General features: G+C 41.0%; 1 protein-coding gene across 1 annotated transcript in view; it reads right to left on the bottom strand.

Moving 5' to 3' along the window:
• The window catches only part of si:dkey-22o22.2 (neural-cadherin), a 167,872-nt gene that overhangs the window by 84,554 nt on the left and 66,475 nt on the right, over nt 1–16,843 (bottom strand). Inside the window, exons 2-4 of the mRNA XM_012876676.3 lie at nt 10,585–10,773; nt 5,564–5,789; nt 2,080–2,284 (exon numbers count right to left, since the gene is read on the bottom strand). Of these exons, the coding sequence (XP_012732130.2) occupies nt 2,080–2,284; nt 5,564–5,789; nt 10,585–10,773 (620 nt within the window). The remainder of the gene's footprint in view (nt 1–2,079; nt 2,285–5,563; nt 5,790–10,584; nt 10,774–16,843) is intronic.

The following is a 16,843-nucleotide window of genomic DNA, read 5'->3' on the forward strand; positions in this document are numbered from 1 at the left end:
CTGCACATTCTTCTTTGCAAAGTAAAGAATGGATGGAGAGCATCTATTAAAATAGTTTTTCATGTCTTCCGGATTTAGGACCAGACTAGGCTCCTTTTGTGCATTCAAGTGGACTCTTTCCATTTACACTCAATAAAATGAACAGAGCTCTGTGAGGTTTTCAAATCTGGGGACAATTGTCACGTTTCCATCAATGTTTTTTAATGCCCAGTTTTAAGTATCACTACAAAAGGTTGATGGAAATGTCAACATTTGAATTAACTCAATACATTTCACCAAAATGTTTTAACGCTCGCTTGAGGTGATTCGTGACTTTTTCAGTAAAACAATAAATGCTTTAAAGAGGAGCTGGAAGCACATTTGGTGAATCAGTTCTGTCGTAGCGAACATTTACCTGAACAGCTGTTTCTGCTGCTGCCGTCTTCTCGGATGTTCTAATAAAGCTCAAAAACATGACTGGACGCAACAACAGGACCAACGAAGAGACGCAAGCATTTCTAAGTCTCATCCGTAAACAAAATAAAAATAAAAATAAAAATCGGCACATTCATTAAAGCCTCGCTCCATTACTGATCTGTGCTAATTAGCAACATCTACTTCCTGTTTGTTACAGCAAATGACGACGTTACGCCATGCGTCTCCTGGTTAATTTACTACAAACCAGTAAATGGAAACACGTCTGACGCGCATTTTCTTTCATTGCGATATTTTAAAAGTTCGCTTTAAGCTCCACAGGAGAACTGGATGGAAACAGAGATAATGATTTATAACCTAACCCTACTTTAAACTTCTTGTCAGCTGTTCTTCTCGGTTTTCATGATGCTCGGTGTTCACTAATGCTCTCTGACGAACCGCTGAAACCAAAACACCAGAGCCGTATGTATGCTGACATTAAACCACACTCAGGTTGACTCTACTCACTGTTCAGGTTGATTGCACTGGGGGAATTCTGTTGAAGGGCATCAGAATAAAGGGGAGCAACCCGCACTTTTCAGATTTTTATGTCTCCAACATTTGTTTGAAATGTTGCACTAACCCGTTGTGGTCTCGTAAATAACTCCCCATAATTGAAGTCTGTGGTTTTAATCTGTAAATATTTGGAAAAATTAAAAAGGTGTGAATACTTTTGCACGACACTTTAGAGAATAGAAGTTAAACGTCGCAGGCGGTCACCCTGGAAGGTCAGATCCAATGTGTGCTGCTTAACGCCGGCATCCGGATCGCCACCATCTGAAGCATGGCGTTACATCTGAACAGGTCAGTTATGAGATAAATAATAACAATAAAAGCAGCGGCGCGTGGCGCTGTAGAGCCAAATGTTCCTGTCATTGTTTTCACATGATTAAAGTACGGATCAGAGCACTTAGAGCTGGGGAGACGGAAAACACGACGCCCTGAAAGACAATCCTGGAGCTGCTGGCTTTTAACGCAGAGTCCCACGGTTACAGCTTTACCAACAAATAAAGCTTTTAATTCAAGATATACAAGGACATTTACAATCTTTGCATAATTATGTCTTGGGAGGATTTATTTTATTTCTATATGGTGACTGTGAAAATCTTCTTTCCATAGATTTAACTACATTTCTGCTCCAAAGTGCTTTTAAGGTCAGCTCTCCATAAGGGGGAAGAGCTGGCCTTGTTTGAAAGTTTATTAGATAAAAAAATGGGATTCTTTTTTATAACAGGTCACTGTCTTCTAAAGGTATCCATAGTGTATAATTATTGTTTAATAAACATGTTAGAATAACTTTTTTATTCCGTTTCACATGATTTCTACTGAAGCTGTAGGAATGGAAATGTTTTCAGCTCATACTAAATACTTTCTATTGTTTTAACCGCTCTTATTCTATTATTTTCTATTATTCAATCAACTATACTATTGATGTTAAATTTCATTGCTCATTTCATGATTTTATTTATTTTACTGTGTCTTTTGGACTCGTTCAGCTGTTTGGTCACTTCAGCTGTGTAAAGTGCTCTTTAATCGATTGATTGATTGATTGATACAAAGACAACTCACAATGTAACTTTTGTGCCATCTGTGATGTACTAAAAGTCGGATGATATTGTGGAGTACCTCTGCGACGCCGCTGAGGCCGGTGTCGGTTTCGGAGGCTCGGACCTGCAGGGTGTGCAGGTTGTGGCCGCTCTCGTAGTCGACGGATCTGGTGAGGCTCAGAGCGCCGCTCTCCTGGTTGATGCTGAACAGGTTTCCAGGGTTCACCAGCAACATGTAGGACAGACTCTTCATCTGGAAGGACACGGCCTTAACCACAGCAACCCTGACCGCAGAGGAAGAAAGGTTAAAAGGTGTTGGACGTACATCAGAAACAATCTCAGTTCCTTTATTACAGGTCTCCAAACCACCAGCTTTGTGTCAGTGACACAAATCGACTGGCAGAGATCTCCTCCTGCTTAAATTAAACAATTTGTAGCAACTGCAAAAATCAGGACAGGCTTTATGTCAAGGTGAAGATGTAGAAATGTGCCAGTTCTACTCTGTTTTTAATGGAGTCAAGTTAAATCAAAATAAACTTTAATGTAACTAAAATAATTAAAAAATATAAAGAGTGAATTGGAACAGAAAAAGAGGGAATTAGGCCAAAAATAAATAAGCTTAAAAGATGAAGGAAAAGAAAGAAAATAATACAATACTACTGTAAAAGAAACAGACAAATTTGAACAACAATTCAACCCTTTTTTAAAGTGCTCTAAAATGGTTATGGTTTGGAAAATATTGAGCTGATTTAACTTAATGTTATGAGCGTAAACTGTTTATTCTTTTGTACAATGCAATAATGAGATACATGTTGTTATTAATTTGCTCTTTAAAGTTAATCACAAAACAATTCCTGCAGTGAATCCAGTGGCAGAAAAATGTCTGCATTCTAAGGGCTTATATTAGACTCCATTTGTGTTTTTAATGAGTCAAAATCCCAAAACCTAAATCCAACACTCTGGTAAATAAAACAGTGTTTAGATGTTCTCACATTACAGTCAAGTCCATGGACCACCAAGACAGTTTTTACTGAAAAAGTCCAAGGAAATGTGGCAAACTTCTGATCATTTTTTGAGCTTTCTCAGGGAATTTCGTTGAGAGGAAATACGCTGCTCCTGTTTTTATAACCTACGACTCAATTCATGCATAAATGTAAAAATGTATTCTTATTCATCTAATTTAACACTGATAAATGGAGAAAAAAGCTGTTGATCACTGCTAACCAACAATTTCTCCATAAAATGTAAAGATAAGGTAATTTTTTTAAAACAGATTTGTTTTTCTTTTGTGTCCTGCATTATTTATTTGGCATATGTGTTTAAGTTTGTCTTTACATTTATATGACACACAACACAGAGATCCAGCATAAAAACTACCTGTGCAGTGATTCATGTTTTAGCTCGCATGTGAGTAAATGATAATGTCACTCTGTTGTATTTCAGTCTGGTTTAGATATTTCAGCCCGTCTGAAGCGCTTTCTTTAGGCGTGGAATGGCTCCTTTTAATAAACTGCCTTGTCTTGCCTACAGTGTAAACATGAACACAGGTCAGAGGAGCGCTGCTCTACGTTTATGTTTCCAAGCAGACCTAAGGAGTGACGGGTGGCATCCTGGTGCTGCTCCTAAACTCTGCATTTTCCACAGATTATTCTGAGCTCAAAGGTGCCACGGTTAGACCTCGTTAATCAATTTGATTGAAAAGAGAAACGCATGCGCGCAGACGCATGCGAGGGCATAGAAAAGCCATATAATGGCAGCAGAGACGCAGAAAAAACCCATAGTGAGATACACCCACGCAGCGCTCAGAGGGTGGCATGGATACTTGGATATTAATACAATGTGCTTTGCGCCAGCAGCCCTGGGGGATTCAACACACTCACACACTCCCCTTCATGTTTATCCAGACCTCACTTTTAATAAATATTTGAATTTGCCACACTTTCAAATTCTCCGCCTCAGGCCACGCTCATACATCTGGGTCCTCTTCATCCATCCCACCCCCTTCCTTTTTCCTCCTCATCATCCCTCTATCTCCCATCCTCTTCTTCTCTTCTATTTTCTCCCTCCTGCCATCCTCCTTCTACTTCTTCCTCTTCCTCTTTTCTTTTGTCTCGCTCTCCGGGGCTCATCTTTTCATGCATCACATGACATGCAAAGCACAACAACATGCAGAAAAAAAAGAAGCCCTCAGAGAGATGGACTCACACAATCCATTCATTTTTTATGCCGTTGGCATGTAGATGCATTGCATACGTGGAAGGTAAAACACAAATTTGGGTTGATAACCTTTTGGTGGAACAATAATTTAGCATTTATTAACATTATGCCAGTGCAGCACAATACCTCAGCACATCGCTTACATACAGTATGCACCCACTATAATATAAACTGAGCAATATTTCTGCATCGCATCCCTAGAAAGATGTGCAGCACCTTCATTGGCATGCCTGATAAACATGTGTGCCAAGCCTCAGGCATTTTTGGTCAGTTCTTAAGAAAACTCAGTAGCTGGCTGTTAGTCCGAATGGACGAAGAGCGTCTTGACAAAGATTCTCAATCTGAATTTGGAGATGGACTTTGACTAGGCCGTTCTAACGCATGAATATGGTTCGATCTGAACCTTTCAGATGTAGCTCTGGCTGAATGTTGAGGTTTTTAGATGAACCTCGACCTTAATCTAGATTATTTTGGAGACTCCATCTATCTGTCTTCTTATCAGCTCAGACCAACGTTCCCTGTCTGGTGTGCTCTCCATAGCATGACGGAGCCACCGGTACGGTTCTGGTCCATTAATGGTCGTGTGCAGTTTTAGCTTTTCGTCACACAAGTTTTTGGCCATTATTTTTCATCCGACTGCAGTTTGTTTGTGTTCCTACATGATTTATGGCAGACTGTCTCTCTCTTAACGCCGGTGTTCTTCCATAAAGGCCGGGTTTGTAGAGTGCACAATAATTAGCTGTCCTGTCCACCTGAACTGTAGATCTCTGCAGCTCCTCCAAAGCTGCCATGGACCTCTTGGCTGCTTCCTTGCTAAATGTTCTCCTTGCCTGGATTTTAAGTTTAGGTGTTTAAGTTCACAGTTAGGCCCTGTGGCCTCTGGTTATCAATTAGAGGACTTCTGAGGTATCAACAAAGAGAAGTTAATAATGTAACTCAAAACTTTTCAGACTTTCTCAATAAATCTTGTATTTTTCTTCCCATTAACAATTCCACTCTAATTATGTTGCTCCATCACATAAAATCCCATTAAAATTAATTAAAGTTTGTGGTTGTTATGTAGGACTATATTGAAAGATTCAAAGCATATAAATACTTATGCAAGGGATTGTATTTTAAACATATTTATCAGAAGTACCGATAAAAGTTAAGAAGCTGTAAAAAAGTTATTTATTTTTGTAAATTTTCATCCTGTAGCGTTATCTGTCTTATTTTCTTCTTTCATGAATTAATACTTGAGGACCTAAAATGTTTTACTTTCAGACAAACAAGAGGAAGCACCTCTAAACCTAAAACTATAACAAGAGATAGAGATAAGAGTTTATAAGACGGTTTCTGGGACTCACGGTTGGCCGACAGGCGTGTTTTCCAGCACGTTCAGGCTGTAAGTGGAGTTGGTGAACTGTGGTGGTCGGTATCCAGCGAGGATGGAAACTGTGGCTGGCGGGCCTTTACGGCCTCCTCCGTTCATCGCCTGGACCCGCAGATGGTACTCCCTGCCCGGGGTCAGAGGTCGCCCTGTCGTCCTGATCAGCCCGGAGCGGCGGTCCACCTCAAAGCAGTCCTCACCACCTTTACAAACACGGATAAGATCACCAATCAAGGTTAGAAGCATTCGTATGTTTGCTACAGGTACCAACCAGCAACCTAAATTTCGGTATTTTATGTATTAACTTGTAGATTTGCATAAACCAAAGGAAAAAAAAGCATCAGTTATATTAAACAGAAAGTTTTAGATAATTTTATCAGCTGAAATACTGTCAGAAATCATACCCTGATCTATTTAAACATGTTTAAACAGATGAATTTATCTGTTGTTTTCCCCCTATAATGGATCAGCAGATAAAAATAAAAAGTAGTAAAAAAAAGAAATCAATACCACAGTTAAAATCTAGCGCAGAAATGGATAAATTATTCCAGGTTTTTCCTTTCCAACTTTAATTTAACACAAAAAAACTACTGAAAAGTTAAAGCAAAATCTAAAGACTAAAATAATGTGGTTCAGTAAGTGAGCCTCCTCTATTTATCAAAAGAACCTTTTGATTTATTTTCAGAAAACTGAAAAACTGATCATCCCTGCAGCTCCTTCAGTTTTACTGTCAGCATCTTAGCCTCACAAATTTTTACTTTGTCTTTAAATCAGTTTTGGAGAGAAGTGTCCAGTTTTTGTAATAGAGCTGTTTTCCCATATTTGCTCTTGTTACTGATGACTATCCTCACTGTACTGTGGTTTATATGTGTATAAAATGGTGGATTTTTATGGCCTTCCTCTGACTGATTCCTTTGTAGAGTGACATCATTATGATCCTTTGTATTCTCTGCAAACATTGGCTTTAGGTGAAGGATGCAAATAGGCGAATGTCAGGAAAATCCTCAGAGGACAGCTGAATATTATTTCATCCTTTTTTCACAACAGTTCAACTCAGTTTATCTATACAAGCAGAAATTCATAACATCTCAAGAAACTTTACAAAGTCTATTCTATCAATGTTTGTGCAAATTCTCAGTTGTCCGTGTCATGGCAACAGCAAACAGGCTTAAATCAGAGGCAACCGGACTTTCCCTCTGTGTCTGAAAACGTTTAGACACCTGTCCAGGACTCTTTGTCAGTGCTGTCGGTTTGCACTTAAGCAACCTGCAGTTGGAGCGCTGCTGGTTTTAAGCACATAGAAGCCAATCCTCCAGATTGGTCAGAAAGTTTCCTCTCTAAGGAAACCCAGCAGGTTGCATCAAGTCTCTCCAAGCAGCATTCACTCCTCCTGAAAGAGCGTAGAGCCACAGTGGACAGTCGTCTGCATTGTTGATGGCTTTGCAGCAATCCCTCATACTGAGCATGCATGAAGCGACAGTGGAGAGGAAAACTCCCCTTTAACAGGGAGGAGAACCTCCAGCAGAGCCAGAACCAGGCTCAGTGTGAACATTTAAACAGACCTTTTAGTTCTTTCACATTTTCCTAAAACAGATTTTTAATTTTATTTTGAAGTTTAATATGGTATGTTAGAGGTAGAAAACAATTTTTAAAGTATGGCTCTTGGTTACAGTTTTGAAGTAAATTAAATTTAACATGGACGTGTACTCTTTTAAGAGCCGCTGTTTAGAGAACTGCTTCTGAAAATACTTCAGAAAGAACTGAATAGAAACAGCCTTTACTTGTCCTTCAAGGGGTAATTGCCAGTAAAGTGAGAGCCAAATTCAAAGAAACAAACATGAAACAATAATTATAAGGATAAAATAAGATTTCTGCCGCTGGCATGCCCAAACTTCCCCATTATTGGTCAGTAAAGGTATTTCTATTCTATTCTATTCTAAATGTAACAGTTGTGCAGTAAAATGTGCCTTAAAATATAGTAAAAAGTACATGTTTGGTATCGTTATTTTTCTTTTATATTTATACTAGATTCATGTAATTGCTTTAATTAAATTCTATTTAATGCAGTACTTTGAACCATGAGTCACACTTTTCTGATCACACTTTTAGCTTAAAGCACCCTAATGCACAACTTGCTTTTATAGTTGTGTAATTATGTAATAAATGTTACCATTATTCAAACAGTGGACTCATTTGTGATTTTTTTTCTTCTTCCCGTAAACAACCATCTTTCAACTTGTCCACTTGTGTATAAATAAAGAGACGCGGTCCCAGCTGTCCAATTATGAAAAGCCAATTGAGGCAAATTGCTGCTGGAGGCGGCGCTGCCTGCGTGTTTATTTATGTGTGAGTTCTGCGAGCTGGTTAACGCTCGATGAAGACGCAGGAAGGAAAAAAAAAAAGAAGAAGATTGGGCTGGTTTTCACTCACGTCCCCCTGGGTTCATGAGAGGGGGGGGGGGAGCAGGAGGAAAGAGGTGATGGAGCGAAGGAGGAGGAAGGAATGAATGGATGGAGGGATAAAGACTGGCAGCAGAGATGTGGAGGGAGGGAGAAATAATTGAAAAAGGAGATGAGAGAGAGAAGGCGGGGGAAGACGAGGAGAAGAATCCCCAGCTGTTGACCAGAGGGTTCTGCAGCCGCAGCTGGAGTCAAACTGTCAATCATCTCCTCATCTTCTCTTTTTGGCAGCTTTATTTGAGTCACAAGGAAACAACGAGTTTGCAAGGAAAGAATCAGCAATGAAGCTCTTCAAGGTCTCTGACTCTCTCTGTGCCTCTAATCAGCTGTCACTGATTACGATAGGTAGCCAAACTGCCAACCTCCAGTGGGACAATACTACCCTTAAACCGTTTGATCTGCTCCTACGAGTCGGCTCTTTGATTATTTTCAAAAGCTGCAATTGGTTTTGATTAGTGATAATGAAGCACAAGCTCCAACTCGATGTGAATTTGTGTCGTGAGTGGAAACCTCACGAGAAAACGGCAACATTGAAGGTGCCTGCAGAGATTTGTGCGGTGGGACACCTCGCCGGAGGGACGGCAGGAGGTAGAACGAGATTAAAACAAAGACGCAGATGCTTTAATAAACTGTTTGGGTGTCCATACCATTAATTCAATTCAATTTTATTTATATAGCACCAATTCATGATACATGTCATCTCAAGGCTCTTTCCAAAGTCAGCTTCCATCAGATCCTCCAGGTTGGTGAGAAAGTTTCCTCTCTAAGGAAACCCAGCAGGTTGCATCAAGTCTCTCCAAGCAGCATTCACTCCTCCTGAAAGAGCGTAGAGCCACAGTGGACAGTCGCCTGCATTGTTGATGGCTTTGCAGCAATCCCTCATACTGAGCATGCATGAAGCGACAGTGGAGAGGAAAACTCCCCTTTAACAGGGAGGAGAACCTCCAGCAGAACCAGAACCAGGCTCAGTGTGAACGCTCATCTGCCTCCACCCACTGGGGCTTAGAGAAGACAGAGCAGAGACACAGAAAGCACAGAAGCTCACATTGACCCAGGAGTACTTTCTATGTTAGATGGTAATAGAGGATGATCTGCCTCCCCTGGATGATGTCACAGCTAACAGAACACCAGACCAGGTGTACCTTCTATGTTAGATGGTAATAGTGGATGATCTGCCTCCGCTGATGATGTCACAGCATTATAAGATCGTTTCCATGCTTTCTGTTTGATAAAATTCACATGGGCAAATTCACGTGATGACATGCAAACTTCATTTACCGAATGTAAAAGCGCCACATGCCAACATCCGTCGTTTGCATCTTACCGGCCAGTTGGTGATCATAGCACTAAACAAACATAAAGCATAAGAAGACAGCTTTAAAACCTGCAGCCACCTGTGACTTTCTGCACGTTTTAATGACGCGGGACACGTGAGGCAAAAAGAAAACACCGACCCAGCAACACAAAGGCTAACTTGTAAAGTCAGTGCGACATATTGTTGTGTAAAGTTATGAAAAGTGATTTTGTTTCGATGGTGAGTTCACAATCTCTTTGAAAAAATAAAAACAAGGCTTAACAATTAACTAAACATTAGCTGTTCACACTGGGTAAAATCCCATTATTGCCACAGATTGGCTCCTCATTACACATATACGCTGGGATCATATTTTCATACGGATATGATGCCAAACGCCAATTTTAACACAAATTATTGGATCATTTGTCAGCACCCATGTGCTCACATTATCCCAAAGGGAAGCTTTAAATGTGAGAGCATCAAAAATTTGCTCTATAAATATCAGTTCTTCTACTTCCTCCTCACTTCTTTTCTGAAAAAATGTCAAAATAATAATAATAGCAGAAAAATAAGATAAAAAAAAAAATCCACAGCCACCGGCACCCTTACGCCCACCCTTCAACTCTCCCACTCACTACCTCTCCTGAGACTTTGCCATTATTCGCATTTCAGGGAGCTTTCTTTGCCCCGGGGAGCGATTAAGAGTGCAGCTCCGTGCTGTTTATGCACTTTTTTTTCCTCTACCTCTCTTTCCCTCTTGACAGTAATTGAAATCCAACAAGTCAATCTTTATTTATAAATCACTCCTTTGAGCAAAACAGGTTTGTCACAGAGTGCTTGGCAGAGTGGGAGCGGACCTAATTGCAGATACAGGCAGGAGATAAAAGCAAAGACATGACAGGTTTAGAGAAAAATAGACTGGGGAAAAAACAAGGTTTGACTGTGATGGGTAAAAAAAAAAAAGTAAAAGTAAAAAGATACAGTGCAAGTAGTGACATCTTTTTGCATGTTTAAAGTCCTTTTCATGCATTTTGAACTGGCCTACTGTGCATTTTGAACTGGATGGGCGGATATATGAGGATGTATTTGCAAACTTTAATCTACTTTTGTAGTAATAGCTTCCCTTTCTACAGGTAGCCTTTCAGCCTAAGTTGTTACAGGACTTATATCACTGTAGATATTTATAATATGTGTGTTTGTAGATGGTTTAGATAAAAAAATTTTTTGATTTAGTGGACGCACCATCTAGCAGGAGGAACTGAGCTTGTCCCAGCGCGCCGTCTCGCTGTCTCGCTGTCAGCCGGTAGACTACGGAACCAGGGGTGGCGTCCGGACCCACGGCGCCCAGGTAAGGCGACGGGGACATTCCCCACTGCAGGTCAGCCTGACTGGGCGAGCTCAACGTTAATCTGCACAGGTACCACTCCTCACCTGGATGTGGAGAGAAAGACAAAAAGGAGGAGACAATTACTCATCAAATGGGCATTTTTGCTTGCAAACCTCCACTCAAAAGACAGATAACACCTGGACACTATTCATTTAATTTAATCGTATTTATATAGCAGCAATTCATGATACACATTATCTAAAGGCTCAAAGTCAGACTCCATCAGATCCTCCAGGTTGGTCAGAAAGTTTCCTCTCTAAGGAAACCCAGCAGGTTGCATCAAGTCTCTCCAAGCAGCATTCACTCCTCCTGAAAGAGCGTAGAGCCACAGTGGACAGTCGTCTGCATTGTTGATGGCTTTGCAGCAATCCCTCATACTGAGCATGCATGAAGCGACAGTGGAGAGGAAAACTCCCCTTTAACAGGGAGGAGAACCTCCAGCAGAACCAGAACCAGGCTCAGTGTGAACGCTCATCTGCCTCCACCCACTGGGGCTTAGAGAAGACAGAGCAGAGACACAGAAAGCACAGAAGCTCACATTGACCCAGGAGTACTTTCTATGTTAGAGAAGACAGAGCAGAGACACAGAAAGCTCAGAAGCTCACATTGACCCAGGAGTACTTTCTATGGTAGATGGTAATAGAGGATGATCTGCCTCCCCTGATGATGTCACAGCTAACAGGACACCAGACCAGTGATTTTTATTAAAAATGTTACTTGGAATAATTTAAGTGCTGGTTTGTCTTTTACTCTGACCATGTTTAGTTTTCAGTCTGTCCACGGGTTACAGATCTATCTCGGGTTTGATAACAGCAACTGTCAGATTTAAAATAACTAACCATGTCCAACAGTTTTAATGATATCGCTTCTCTACTCGGCAGGAACACGCGTTTTTGTGTGTTTTGGTTGCTGTTTCTGTTCTGTGAGCTGACGCTATTGTTGTCTCAGCTTAGCAACAACGAAGCTCGTTAGCTAAACCAGCTCAGCGCGCTCCGACGGCGGTCTAAAAGGGGAGCAGCTCTGAGCCAAAGGGGACAAGGTGACATTTCTCTTTAACACCCTTCATGTCTTCCCCCACGCTTCATCTCCACCCCGCTGCACAGGAAGACAAGAACCAAGGGATGAAAAAGGAAGCGGCAGCTCCTCCAAAGTAAAACAACAAAACTTTGAGAGGAAGGAGCGCAGCAGGTGCTCACATTCGCCCAGTGAAAACACACGTGCCTGTCACCGCTACGACTCTGCTCTCAATTTTTAGTCTTATTATTTCCCGTCGCCGGGTTCTGAGGGGGGATTTGTTCAGTTTGTGGGGGGACGCCTCGGTGCTCGCTGCTGTTTTGACTCCTGTGTCGTTTCAACAGCTGCCTGACAAGAGAAGAAACTTCACTTCAGAGGAACCCGAGAAGAAAGGGAGGATGAGCAAGTGACAGGAGAGGAGGAGAGGAGATGACAACCCAACACAACGGCGTCTTTTCCCGTCTTTTTATATCACCTCTGAAGGTGTGTCAACAAACGGAGAGAAGAGGAGGGAGGCGGGATGGGGGAGATGAGGAAGACGAGGTCCCCCTCCACCTCGATCCAAGCATTGTCACGGGTAAAAGAAGAAGAAATTAATGGGCAAGGGACGAGACACATAAGGGTTTAGACGAAGACAGAGGACAATCAAGGCAAAAACACAACAATAAAAAAGTGGGAGACATGCAAAACACGAATAAAGGAGAAGAAAGTGGAACAAATGTTGATTAAATTAAAGAAAGAACAATAACCAGATGCTTTTCACATTATAGTTCTGCTCCCTCTGGATTATAAAAATCCCTGATCACAGGTCTTTAACCCTGAAGAGACAAAAATAATAATACATCACCACAATAAACATCCCAAACCATAAGAGTCTCTCACATGGAAACAAGAAGGCCATCTCCGTCTATAAATAATGCTACATGCTTCAGAAGGTCACATTAAAGCAGTGATTTAAATAATATTTGAGTATAAAGGGAACAAATCAACGTAAAAGCACAAGGAGAAGAGGAGGAGACGATAATAAGTAACAGGCTTCATTCAGCAAATCCTCTCTCTCTTGTTTTCTGTATGCATCATTGATCTTCGGCCAAACCATAAAATCCAGAATAATCACATCCGGTCCACGCCGTTGTCTAACCTGTCTCAAAGCGAAATTAAACCTGTCCCATTATCATGATCCATATCAACACATTCATATACAGCAGCAGCAGCAGAGGTCGACAGCACGTATCCTGCAGGGCGCAAACTGTGAAAACTCCTCCTCTGTGTAGGAAAGCCAGCGTCCGTCAGATGGACAAACGCCTCCTTCACACCTCCAGGCAGATGGAGACGTTTCCCTGCGGCCCAGAGACGGAGTTAAGCATCCTGGGTTCCTGATCAGTCCAGTCCAGACCAAAGTTTATTCCAAAGACGCAATGATGAGGAAATCCAAACAAGAATCTTTAACCTTCTGTGAAGTTTCTTAACTTTGCAACAATAACACTGACTGAAATTAGCGCAAACATCTGAAGTGTTGTGCTCCTACACTCAGTCCTCTGATGCACCTGAATAAAATCCAGTGCAACAAATTTCTGTCAGAAGTCTCCTAGTTAGTAAATATCTTCCACCTGGGTGAAATTTAACCTCAGCATCAATCCGCCGAGGTTTGTTGAGGAAGATGAGAGAACAAGCGGCACCATGAGGTCCAGGACGGCTGTGGAAAGGTCTGCAGATCTCTGAGAGCATCCGAATGTATGAGGCAAGAGCAGAACAGCCACACAATGGAACATAATAGTGGGAGCGTCATCCTGCAGGGATGGCTTACTTCAGTCAAGCTGAGTTGATGGATTATAGATTAGGTTAAATGCAATTCTTGAAGAAAATATAAGAGGCTTGTAAAATGCTGAAGAAGAGCAGATAAATGATTTAGCTCAGCGTCGTTTTCCAAACTGAAAGGATGTTCACGACATCTCCAGCATGGCTTGATTTGTCCGTTTTTTTTTCTCCTGATCTCAGATATAAAATGAGATTAATTTGATGCTATTTAGGTGAGTTTATGTGTTGTTACTGTTCTTCACCTTCTCTTTATCCAGATACGTTTTTCTAGGGCTAGATGATAATTCAATAACAATATATATCGATCGATAGAAACAAAAGGTTCAATAAAAAGTTCAATAGAATAACAGTTTTCCTTCTTTATGCATTTTATCATGTAGGTTAATATTACAGTCGTTACATCCTCCCAACCAATCACAACGCAGACCCAGGAACCAAGCTCCGCCCCCTTCAAAGAGTTTAGAGAGTACGCGTTCTTTTTTCTTTTTAAAAAACTGCCAGTTTTGGTAAAAAGTCGGTTGAGTTTGAATTCAGTGTTTGTGTCTGTATCTAAAAATAAGTCGCTAAGCAACAGCATAAAATGGCCAGGGCTGCACTATAAATATATATGTTTAGAATTTGTTGATAATTATTGATATTGATCAATATATTTTCTATTTTATCGATGTGCTTTTTTTAAATATATGGTCCAGCCCTACGTTTTGTCCTCCGTGCCAGCTGTAAGAGCTTTCTCAGACTTTGTGGACTGCCTAACACGGGAATAAATGCCAAAATGAGATTCAATTTGTTCTGCTCAGCTCTTCATCCACGGTTTCTTTCATCCTTCTGCTTAAACTTCTATCCTCCTGTGTTTTGGGGTAAGTTCCTTTCATTGGTTAGATTTAAGTTTCCCTGGCACTGAGCTGCAGCACAATTTTTAGGTTGGAGGTGGGAGGGGGGGGGGGGGGTCACACCAGTGATTCTTTTAAGTTGTATGTTTTATTGACACAGTCCAGAGGAGACAAGTCTATTAAGACCAAAGTGAATAAAGCTCAGGTTTCCACATTGATTGTAAATTAGAAACCGAACAGCAGAAGGTGGAAATACTCTGGAAAAAAGGCAATTACAGCCAGGAAGATGCTGATTTTATAAAATCTATGAACACTTTTCCATCTATTGCATATCAGCATCACTGAATGTTTTAATACAATAAATAAAGTAAAAGTTTGTTCCTGTAGGCCTTTCAGCTGGGGTCACTTGGGAGTCCTTTGTGAAACAAAACTACTGGAAAAACAATTTAAATCGTTAGATCAACAAGGTGTAATAAAAGCAAATCTGATATGCACAAGTTTCACAGTCATCCGACAAGGTCTGGTCAGAGATTTGAATTCGTCTTTAAAAATAATGTCATCTTTAGCTGGTTTGAGATAAATTCTACCTCAGAGGAAAAACAAATAACATAATAGACAGCGTCAGAACTTATTTAACAAACACGAGACTGAAATGAAGAAGCAGAGTCAGAAATATCTGTAGCCCTTCCCTTGCAATTAAAAGAGTCAGGGGCAGCGAGGCGCAGCTAATTAACTGCAGTTAATTAACTCATCAAGCAGCTCCCTACAACCCAGCGTGATGCTTTGAAGCATTCTGTTTTCCGTTATTGTAGTTCCTCTTAAGAAAGAAATCAGCAAATAGGCAAAAACCCAGAAACATTTCTACAAAATTTGCAGTGATCAACACACCTGAGAGATATTAGAGTGTGAGAACAAAACCATTAAAACCCAACGTGACAAACAAAATATCCAGCTGGAATGTTTTGCCACTATTTTTTTTACTTCTTTCTGATCGTTTTTTATGATTTATTTTTTTAAATGTATTTTTCCACGTATGGAAAAATCTACATGTTGCAACGGGTCATCATTCACGGTGGTGAGGGTTCCCATCGTGCGAGGTTGTTCTGCAGCCGTCACTGAATCAGCCTCTCAACTCAAAATGGGTCGAACAACATGCAAATTATGCAAATTAACACTAATGAAAAGAAACAGAATGAGTCAAAGAGAATCACGGCGCGCTGCCTAAACCTCAGCCTGACAGAAATATACGGCCCAGACCTTCAGAGAGATGTTCATAAGGAATGTTTAACATCAATACACTGAGGCTGTGTGGCTGAGAACGACCTTTACTGCTATTAAAGTGATTATGCGAGGGAGCGTTTTGGTAATTTTACATTGTTTTATTTCTTGATGTGTACATGAGGTTGACTGAAAAGTACTTTTTGCACTTTAACTTGATACACCCACCCAACATAGGGTGACAAAGTGATATTTTAAGACAACACAGTGAAGCGTTTTAAAAGCTCCTCCTCCAGCAAAGGAAAAGGAAAGATCTGATATTCTCATCTTGTTTCTCTCGATCCTCTTATCGCTACCCCTGATCTGTCTCTCAGTGTCGGACCCCTGCTGCTACACTGTTTTCACAGCCTTTGTGTTTGCAACAATTTCTCCTTAATCTCAAAAGACACTTTTTTTGGGAGGGAGGGGGGGGGGGGACTTTATGGCGTATATAACTGTTTAAGAAGTGATGGCTCAGATCTGAGCTATTTATCTCTGTTCTGTCTGGGAGTTGATTGTCTTCAGCTTATCTGCCAGATCGGTTCAGCTGGTTGGGGGGGGGGGGGGGGGGGGGGGGGGGGGCTAACTTCCTGGCACAGATCAATAAACTTTCATCGAGCTCTGAGCAGAAATTGAAAGACAAAAAAAACGCGGTTTTGTCCTTAAACATTTACGCAGGGAGAGTTAAAGAATGACATTCTTTACACACAGATAAATAGTCCCAGTGAAGTGCGGATAAGTCCATCTTAAGCCGCCACTTATTCATTTAAATCTCAATGCAGAGCGTGTAACGCCTTGTTCTGCAAAACGAAGCTAAAAACGGAAAAGAGAATTGAGCTTTGTTTACGCCAAACTCCGGTCTGCTGTCTTCCAATTTAAATTTCTTTCATAGAGGATCAGTTACAAAACGACGTAGGAGAATTGGAGCAGGAGGCGACAGAATCGAGGGGACAGAGACACAATGAGGGGAGCTATTTTCTGTCTTTCTCCTCTGAGTATCTGATTTGAATGGCAGCTGATGGATTTAGCGTGAAGAGGAGACGTGGCAGCCAACCAACGATGGCTGCAGAAATAGAAAGCTGCAGCGAGAGCTCAAAGACGGAAGGAAAAACAAGATGTAGGGGACTAAATTAAAATACAGTCACGCCTACAGGTTGTCACAAAGCAGATGACGAAAACTTTTTTTTCTTTTAAA

The sequence above is a fragment of the Fundulus heteroclitus genome, chromosome 3 (genome assembly GCF_011125445.2).
Source record: "Fundulus heteroclitus isolate FHET01 chromosome 3, MU-UCD_Fhet_4.1, whole genome shotgun sequence".
Classification (NCBI taxonomy): Eukaryota; Metazoa; Chordata; class Actinopteri; order Cyprinodontiformes; family Fundulidae; genus Fundulus; species Fundulus heteroclitus.